The 10,330-nt window shown below is 45.6% G+C and overlaps 1 protein-coding gene across 1 annotated transcript in view; it reads right to left on the bottom strand.

Annotated features, from left to right (window-relative positions):
- Positions 1–1,348: 1,348 nt before the first annotated feature.
- The window catches only part of EIF3J (eukaryotic translation initiation factor 3 subunit J), a 214,249-nt gene continuing 205,267 nt past the window's right edge, over positions 1,349–10,330 (bottom strand). The window contains exon 8 of the mRNA XM_069624200.1: positions 1,349–2,848. Coding sequence (XP_069480301.1) covers positions 2,720–2,848 — 129 coding nt within the window. The 3' untranslated portion in view covers positions 1,349–2,719. The remainder of the gene's footprint in view (positions 2,849–10,330) is intronic.

The following is a 10,330-nucleotide window of genomic DNA, read 5'->3' as shown; positions in this document are numbered from 1 at the left end:
CGATAATGGCGAATTCTATAGCACTTTCAGGAGAACATTTCTAAAAACCATATGAAGAAAATAATCTGTAAAGGAAAATATGAAATATTGCAATACTTCAGATATCAGACTATGGTAAACAGGAGAAATTCATTGCTGCAAATCATGGCTGTGCTCCTCAGAAAACTGCTCTCAAAGCAAGAATGGATGCACAGTTGACAAATTGATTTGTGCCATATCGTCAATGAAGCAGGAGTGAATAAAATTGCCACTGACCCACTGAGGAAAAGGCGGTGGGAATTACACCATCTTAAAACATTAAAGAGTTTGCAAGCGCTGGATCCCACAACCTTCAATTTACTTTTGTGATGTGTTTGGGTTACCAGTGATAGTATCGAAAACAAAAGGATCGAATGCCTTTTGTTCAACAGTGAAAGGATCGAAAAAAAAGTCGAATTTTTTTATGGGGGCCCCCCAAACCCCTGTTTTCTTTATTAAAAACTTTTTACCAACCCAAACTATAAAAATATATAAATAAAATTTAAAAAAAAACGACCCTTTTTTTTTTCAATCCTTTTGCATTCGAGCAAAAGGTCAGTCGATCCTTTTTTTTCTCAATCGTTTGACTGGACACCATGTGTTTGACAGTTAAGTTTCTGATGCGGGGGAATCATACTTTAGGCTGCAGATGACGCTGGACCGGCAGGATTGCGCTAGACTGAACGAGTGAAAGCCAGGAGTTTTATGATGGAAGATTCATATTCATAAGTCATGGCATTGCCATAATGGTATGCTCTAGGCAACAGGGATGTTTTAGAAGACATTTGTGTGTATCTCATGTTCAGAATAACCGCCTTCTCCCTTTATAAGGGGTGCCAAATTCTTACAGGATGGCTGCAGAAACATACCATTCAACGTTTGCACAAGAGTAGCTATGTAATGGTAAGACTACTATTCTTATACATTTATTTGATCGGTTACGTTTTCACTGGGCACAGACTTTACCCATGCAAGAATAGCAAGCAGGACTGTTTTTGCTTTAATCAACCAGGGCACCCAGAACATCTACAGTTAATCACCTATTGGTTACAGCATCTTAATCATACTTCAGGCACTGTAGCCGAGAAGCCTTGCCTTGGACTTCATGTTTGATCAGTGCTATGTAAGGTGCACACTTATTGTGGAGGGCAGGAAGGGGCTTCAGGGGCCCGATCCAGCCGACCGGCCTTATCCTTGGCACCCATAATACCAATGACCCAGGCCCTGTGACTTACTCATTAATCCATCAACCATAGGTTTACCATCAGATTTGCCATCTCCATTCCCAGAGTCTTATTCAAGCCATCACCAAAATCTCTCAACACAGCAGCAAGGTCTTCACAATAGTGATTTTATTAAATTAGTTGCTTTATAAAACACTGCAGAAGTCATAATTGTTAACATAACAATTTAGCCAATCGTAGTAACTCTTGCCATTTGAGAAGCATGTCTTTTAAGTGAGAAAAATGGCAGGGTGAGGGCGGTCTGACTTTCTAAAAGAAACCAGCAAAAAAGGCAACATTTCCCCCCCAAAAGCATTTCAAACAGCTGTCGAAGAAAGCAAATCCTTCAGAGACTAGGACCTGCTGAGCTATCAGCACAATGCAAAAACACATTGGATTACTATGCACTAGAAATATCCAGTGCTCTTTGCAAAAACAGATCAATCTCCAGCCGATCCAAACCATGGAGCAGGGATTGTGGCCAAATCCCAATGTTATGGTTTAATTGGGGAGAATGTTCTAGATCTGAGGGGCCAAGTCAGGTCATGACAAGTGGCAGAATACCAACACCCTATATCCCCCAGTCCAATTATAATCAGCAACTCCATCAATAAGGCAATAGATGATCCGGTAAAACCAATGACCCAGGCCCTGTGACTTGCTCATTAAACTTCCTCTGCATGCTCTGTGAGTGCAACAAGTTCTTTCTGAGAAGTTGTAGAGGACTACAATCCTGAACAGGGTCGCTAGGAGTCCACTTGCCATCACTGTTCCATGCACTGTCCCATTTAGTGAGCCAGCAAATGTATTGCCTCAAAACCTTCCCTGGCTGCTTCATCTCCTGCTGAAACTTGCAACAGACTGTGGAAGGTGGAGGAAAGACCAGCTAAGAATACAATATTTGGACACTTTGTAGCTTGTACTTTTCACTGTTCGGAATCCATGCTCACTGGTACCAGGAATTATCTGAATCCAGGATCTCTGCAGTACAAAATTCCACTCCTTTAAATTATGCTTTCGTCCACCACTTGTAAAATCAAACCTTGAAGGCGCAGAGATGTATTCTGACTGCAAGATGGCATATCAGGGATGGCTCAACAACTCCCAAGTAACATCTATCCATAAGTTCATTTTTGGCGATTCTAAGAAAGTTAAATGGCAGCCAAATTGTGTCCAGATATTCCTTAGTCTGAAGTGCTTCCTGAGAGGCAAAAAGTGAGAAAGGGCTTTTATTTTTAATTGTGACTAACCCATTGGCACCAAAGGGTACATACTTTCCAACTAGGCAAACCCGAACACAAATACCTAACCAACTCCTGGAGCTGTGCCCTCCAGATGCCAGGGGGGGGCAATGGGCTGCACTGGGACACTGTAGCATTCAGCAGAATCCATTGGGGCAAAACATTTGCTACATGTTGTAAAGGGGCAGTGGGTAAACGGGAAAAGAAAACCAAGAAAAGGTAGCAGGTGTGGGGGCATCACATGAAGTCTTCATATTCGCGTGTATAGCCAGGGTCATAACCACTATAATCCGCAAGGTCGTCTTTCATGTTTGCTTTGAATCCTCCTCCAGGTAAAACACCTTTCTTCTTCTTTTTTGCTTTGTTCTAAAATAAACAAAGTTACAACTTAATAGCATGCATGATCAAGCACACGCAAGTGGCATAGACTTATCTGCACATTATCACTGTTTTAATAACAAAAACACCCACTACTCATGCTGTCAAAACTCTGAATCTATTAAACTCCTCAAACTAAACAAATCACCTTCCTATGGATTTAGGTACTCTTAGCCCTTGTCTCAATCCTTGTTCGTTGTTTGTTTATTCACTTTTTATGCGCACCAGACCCATAGGTAACAGGGCGAAACAATAAGAAAATGCAAGGCTTACATGGTTACACAATATACTAAATATACAAAATAAAGGCTATGTAGTTACAACAATATACAATGTACAAATATACAAGTTACAACGTGTTACACTGAGTATAGCAGCATGTTACACTAGGTATAGCACTGAGTCGCAAAAATAGATTGGATTGCGCATGAACTTGCGAGCAGTGAGGCTGAGCTAGATGAAAATATTGGGCGAGTAGGAATAGGTTGATCCCGCTTTCGGAGACAGCCTAAAGGGTGGGAAGTTACAGGTCAGTAGAGATAAGATGTTTAATAGCCTTTTTTCTGAAGTGTAGGTAAGGTTGGTCAGCTCTCAGGGCTTGGGGCAGTAGGTTCCATAATTTAGCCGCCTTCACTGGGACGCTGTTACCACCAATTGTAGTGAGCTTGTATCTGGGTATAGCCAGGCAGTTAACATTGCCAGCTCTAGTTGGTCTGAGAGAGATTCTTCTATGAAGTTTATCTCTAAGGTAACTAGGGGCGGAGTTATTTAGAGCTTTGTGGGTCAGTGATAACGTCTTTAGCTGTATTTTGTTGCCTGTAGACAGCCATTTATGTTGGCGTCTAAAGGAGGAGATATGAGTGCTTATGTTTATGCCAAGTGCTGCTCGCAAGGCGTTATGTAGTGTTTGAAGCTTCCGGATGGTAATCATATTAGCACCACTAGTAAGGCACTACAATAGTCGATTCTAGAGAGTATTAAGGCTCTGGCCAAGATCAGGCAGCTGTCGTTGGAAAGCAATGGCTTGCCAGCTCTAATCAGCTTGCAAGTGTAGGTTGTGGTGGAGGCCAGGGATTTTATCTGTTTGTCAAAGGACAGTGTGGACTGCAAGTAGAAACCAAGGGTTTTTAATTCCTTGGAGACTTTGATGGTATTCCCGTCAATATTGAATGAGGAAAATTCCTGGCCTAGCTTTTTGATGTTGGCCTGTGTGCCCATGATCATCAACTCTCCTTTAAGCATAGGCCATGAGAGGCCATCCATGCCTTGATGACAAGATATAACCTGTTCAACTCCGTGTCCTTACTATGATCCCCAGAAAGCGGGAGGAGAATCTGTTTATCTGCGTAGTTAGTGTAGATGATACCCAGACGGTCCAGAACATCAAACAGGGGCTTGGTGAAGATGTTGGAGGGACAAGAACCTTGAGGAACACCGCAAAGGATAGGGGCAAGGTCTGCGGCTGCCGATGGAGAGAAAACTCATGTCCTCTCGCTCAGGAAAGATTCAAACCATCCGATAGCCTCAGTGGAGAAGTGGGCAGCAGAGTCTAGGTGTCCACAGAGGACCTTATGGTCCACTAGATCAAATGCAGCTGAGAGATCAAGTAGGAGCAGAAGTACAGTCTTCCCTTTGTGTCTCAGCTAGTCAATTTGGGATTTTAAATTAATTAGGGCTGTTTCCGTTCCGTGTAATGGGTGGAAGCCAGATTATCTGTCTCCTAAGGGTTTGTGCAATTCTAGGTGTTTTTGAATTTGGTTATAGGCAGCTTTATCCAGTATTTTAAGTAAAAATGGTACTGTGGTGATAGGACGGTAGTTAGTAGGGGCGAGAGGATCTAAAGTCTGTTACTTGAGGAGGGGGAGCACCCAAGACTGTTTTAGGTTAGCAGGGATGGTACCTGAAGTAAAGGAGGCATTGATCAATTTGGTGATGAACGGAGATAGTTCTCTAAAGATGCTGCCAATTAGTTGTGCTGGGCAGATCTCACCTTTGCAATTGGAAGGCTTCAGTGAAAGGATGATTTCGTAATCGCACTCTTGGTGCGGGTCTGCCACACGACTGCACTTTTTGAAACCCGATCTCGGGGTTGTGGTCGGCGTCGATGAGGACATATTCGTATTTGCTATTCTCACAAAACTCAAGGCGTGCCGAATCGCCGAAGCAATGTATACTGTGGAAAAACAGAACTGAAGCCAACGGGCGCCACACGTGCTACTTATACACCCAATGACGTCACCCTCGACGGTTAACTTTCGAGGGACCATAGACTCTACATCGACGCACGGCACCCTCAGCTGAAAATGTTTGCTAAAGCTGGATGGAATACATCTAAGATGAGGAAATGCGTTGGAGAACACAATCCACTCGAAATACAGTTACAGGTAAGGAATTAAGACTTCTCCAGCATTGGATCTTTCATAGATTCAGATGCTTGAATAGAATACCAAGCAGTATAAGCATGCCACCATCATATACATATGTACATATATAAGCACAGATGCAGTAAAGTTATTTCTGACAAACCTTTACCATGCAGCAACACAACCGTTACCTACTCAGGGAAAGGCGTGAAAGGAGGCTGGCTACCTTATGCAAAGAGGTGGCAGAGCACTGCCTGTCCAACTGCAGGTTCCTTGTTGGCATCTTCTGCTAGGCAGTAGTGTTTGGCGAACATGTGCAGTGTTCTCCAGGTAGTGGCTCTGCAGATGTCCTTCTAGGGTACCCCTTCGTGAAGCGCGTCTGATGCGGCTCTCTCGTGGAGTGTGCTGAAGGCGGTCTGGAGCGGGTATCGCCCTTCAAATGATGACAATGGGTGTTGCATAACGAAACCCATCTTGCCAGACTTTGTTTGGAGATATGTTGCCCTTTTGTGCAGCCAGCGAAGGCAATGAACAGTCTGTTAGATAAGCAGAAATCCTTAGTTCTCTGCAAGTAGAATTTCAAAACCCTAGTCACATCTAGGGAATGTAAAGCTCTTTCCACCTCCAAGGTATGGTTCCGGAAGAAAGATGGTAGAACAATGCGCTCTGTGAGTGTCATTTCCGATAAGACCTTGGGTAGAAACTTTGGGTGTCTCCTCAAAATGACGCAGTCTTGCTGAAACAAAGTAAAAGGAGGTTCTGAAGACAAGGCTTGTAATTCACTGATCCTCCTGGCCGAAGTCATGGCTATCAAAAAAGCCGTTTTCCAAGATAAGAATTTTATTTCAGGGTAAGTACGCATCAGCCCCTTCAGGAAAATTTTGATGGCCGGAAGAGGGTAAGGACTGCGCTTCTGGAGTCGTCGTGTAAGCCGATATGGCCGACAGGTGAACTTTGATGGAGGATAGGGAGAGACCTGTCTTAGCCAAATGTAATAAGTAAGGTAATATCTGTTCTACCGAAGCTGTAAGTGGGTTAATCATAGATGTTTCACACCACTTAGAGAAGCAGGTCCATTTCCACACGTAGGTGATCCTTGTCGAGGGGGTGCTAGAGGCCCCGATTATGTCCTAGCAGTCCGCCGGAAGGTTCAAGATCACGAGTTTGCGCTGCTCAGAAAACAGGCCTTGAGGGAGAGGCTGGCTGGGTCGTGGTGGAGGACTTTGTGATTCTGCTGAGTCAAGAGGTATTGATGTGACTGGAGGCGAATTGGAGGCCACCGGGATAGATGCTGCAGAGTCGGGTACCAGATCTGTCGCGCCCAGTCAGGCACCATTAGGATCATGGAGCAATCCTGTTCCTTCATTCTGCACAGAACTCTGGCTATGAGTGGAATGGAGGGAAAGGCATAGAGGAACTTCCCTGTCCAGTCCACCGAGAATGCATCTCCTGCTGACTGATGTTCCGGGTACCTTGAGGCGAATGCTTGACATTTTCTGTTGACTCTGGTGGCAAAGGAGGTCGATCTATGGATGGCCCCATACAGAGAAAATCAGTTGACCTTCCTTTTCGTCTAGCTCCCAATCGTGGGAGGACACGTACTCCCTGCTCAGTTTGTCCGCTAAGACATTGTCCACTCCCGGGAGATGTTCCGCCCTGATCTGGACTTTGTGGTGCAAGGTCCATGACCATAGTAGTTGAGTTTCCAGTGATAAGATCTGACTTTGCGCCCCCTTGCTTATTTGTGTAGTGCATGGAGGTTGTATTGTCTGGATGGTCAAGACTTGACCCGTCACTACTGGAAGGAAAGCTTTTAGAGCCCGTCGTATCGCCCTGAGCTCTAGGACATTAATATGGAGCTGCAATTCCTGGTCTGTACAAGCCCCTTTTGTCTGGAGGTCCGCCAAGTGCGCTCCCCATCCCGAAAGGGACACATCTGTCCTTAAGAGAAGAGTAGATGTTGGTGCCTGGAATGGCATCCCTTGGAGCAGGTTCTGTGGAGTATTCCACTATCGAAGTGCCTTGTGCACTGCCGTCGGTATCTGGACTATATCTTCCCATGAACCTATGGCTTGTTTCCATTGGTGGTCCAGGGCCTCCTGGATTGGTCTCATGCGAAGTCAGCAATTTGGTATGAGAAATATACATGAGGACATCATGCCCAGGAGGGATTTGAAAGAGCATACGGTGGTCGTCTATTTTTCTAGGAACAATGTCGTTGAGCGGAGGATGGCGGTTACTCTGTCTGCCGATGGTCTTACCCTGGTGGTGTCAAACTCGGCCCCCAGAAAGAGGACTGTGTTGCTGGGTACTGGGCAGGATTTTATGTTTATCGAAAAATCCAACCCTTTTAGGAGTTTTATCGTTTGATACTGCCAATTGAGCTTGACTGTAGGAGTTTGCCCCTTATCAACCAGTCGTCCAAATATGGAAAGACCGCCGTTCCCAACCTTCTGAGGTTCGCGGCTACAGGCGCCAGACATTTGGTAAATACCCTTGTTGACGATTTTAGCCCGAACAGGAGTACACTGAATTGGAAATGTAGGTCTCCTATAGTGAACATGAGGAACTGTGTGGGGAGGATGAATTGGAATGTGGAAATATGCGTCTAAGTCTAAGAGTGGCTAGGAAGTCGTTTGTTCAGCCACGGTAAGACTAGTTGCAGGGATATCATTTTGAATTTGATGCGTTTGATGTATTGGTTGAGTGCCCTCAAGTCCAAAATGGGCCTCCATTGACAGTTTTTCTTTTTGATTAGAAGGAAGCGGGAATAGAAACCTTTTCCTTTCTCGGAATAAGGAACTGGCTCTATAGCTGCTTTGTGCAGTAATTTTTGAACTTCTGCCATGATGTTCTGCAGCATGTGAACTTTGCGAGGGGTGGGGCAAGGGATGGAGGATGGTCTAGGAATTCTATGGTGTGACCCCTGCCGACCACCTGTAAAACCCACTTGTCCTATGTTATCGAATTCCAGCGTTGAAAAAAATTGGCTTCCTCGAAAGGGCCAAAAAGACCTGCAGCCTTTATATTCATCCTTCAAGGAACTGATGGCTCGAGCTGTATCCGTGTCCGTTTTAATTCCTTTTAGGTGGTCATCTACTTTTTTGCCAAATAAGGCTTGCCCGTCGAAGGGCATGTCCAACATTTGTGCCTGCACCTCAGGCCTGAAATTCGTGACCTTCATCCATGCTTGTCTCCTTAGCACTGTGTCGTGGGCCATTTGTCTGAAACCTGACTCGGACACATCAACAGCAGCGATCAATCATGTGGTCTGAAGTAGCTTCTCCGTCCGCAATGATGCACCTGGCTTCTTCCTGTAAATCTGCTGGTAGATGTTTGGTCAGCTGGGACATGCGAAGCCAAAGTTTGCGGTCAAACCTGGCTGTCATGGCTAATGCATTGCCCGCACTAATCATGAGAGATGCTGAGGAAGACACCTTTCTACCCATGGCTTCCAGTTTACGACCTTACTTGTCTGGCGGTGCCGATGGGTTGACCAACTTCTTTCTGGTCGCTTCTGTGATGACTGAGTCTGGCTTAGTATGACCCCTTAAAGCAGTGTCGAGTCAGGTGCCTTGTACTTCTTTTCAGGTCTTGACACTAATGCAGGTGTGGCTAAAGGTGTGGCCAGTATATTTGACCCAAACTCCCATATGGTGTCGAGAAGAGGAATGGTGGTAACCGTTCTTCTGCGTTTGTCTCTGTGCTCATAAAGCACGGACTTCTTCTCTTCCGATGAAACTTGTATTTTGAACAAGTCCGCAGCTTTATCAATTATAGTATGAAACGATACCAAAATCGTCCAGGTGACGAATCACCTGGGGAGTCTTTCTTCCTGGGTTTCTCGACGATATAATCATCCCATTCACTGGGAGCATCAGGCTCCTGCGTAATCTCCCCTTCCTCAGGATCCGAGAAATCCCTGAACGGGTCCTCTTGCCAATCAGATACTGACAGATGACGGTACCGTAGTTGGATCTCAAACTGGCGATCGCGGTCTATGCGGTGATGCTGGAGAGGGGACTCTTGTCTGAAGCACTGAGTGTTCTGCTCCTGGATCTACGTGGAGGCTCAGGTAATCATGTTCTTTTCTGTGGTCTACTCCTTGAAGGGTATTGTCTGGGCATGCTATGCCGAGGTGAAGCATCCCTCAAGGGGGCGTGGGGGGGGGGGGGTTATTGGCTCCTTTGGTACAGAAGACCTATTCTTTTGCTCTTGGTGCCTGTTAAATTCCTTAATGATTATTTGCATCGATGCCATGAGCACCAGGTCATAAGGATCAGCCATGTCCTCTGAATCCGGTTGCCAAGGAGGGACGTTTTCCTTGGGAATGAGGAAAGGTTGCTCACCAAGAATTTCTGTGTCTGAGAACTCCTCCTGAAGCAGGACGCCCAGGAGTTCTGTCGTCTTTTTTAAAGGGGACAGTTGTGTCCCAACTGGCTCATGCATATCTGAAATTGGAGACGTTGCTCCCAAAGACTTGTGGAGACTGCTCACATTGGATGGTTTGTCCGTGATGTCAGGGAATGGTGTTGTGGGTTCTACTTCTTCAGAAGATAAACATTTTCGGAGTCGTCGACGGTGGTTTCGTGGACGAAGACTTTGAAGATGGTTGATCGTAGACGAGAGCTTCGTGGAGGAGTGAGGAGCTTCCTTCGTAGACTGCTTCGTGGAGGATGACTTAGACGAGGAGGATTTGGTCGTGGACGATTAGGCTTGGAGTGTTGTCGTAGTTGATGGTGGCTTTGTCGATGGCTTGGTCGTCGGTGAGTCCCTGACCTTGCTGCTGCTTGTGTACGGCTTCTCCGTGGACTGCCACCCCCCTGGTTTTTTAAAGACACCTCCTTACCTTTGGATGTGTTTTCTTCAATATGACGTGCCTTGTGGTGTCTTGAGTCCAAGGAAGGCATAGAAGTGGCTTCCAACTTTTTTAGCCTTATGAGAGGGAGAGGAACTCCTTTCCACTGAAGAGGCCCTTCTCATAGACGTTTGCCTCTCAGATGGTTTAGTAGACTATACAGGAGATGTCTTGGCAGACTCCTTGTCAGAGGACAGACCTTTGGCTTCTATGTGTAACAGAAGTCTCCTGTGTCTGTCTTGCAGGGTT

Source organism: Ambystoma mexicanum, chromosome 11 (genome assembly GCF_040938575.1).
Source record: "Ambystoma mexicanum isolate Mex_15411 chromosome 11, UKY_AmexF1_1, whole genome shotgun sequence".
Taxonomy (NCBI): domain Eukaryota; kingdom Metazoa; phylum Chordata; class Amphibia; order Caudata; family Ambystomatidae; genus Ambystoma; species Ambystoma mexicanum.
Note: the sequence above shows the minus strand (reverse complement) of the source record. Positions and strands in the feature narration are given on the sequence as shown.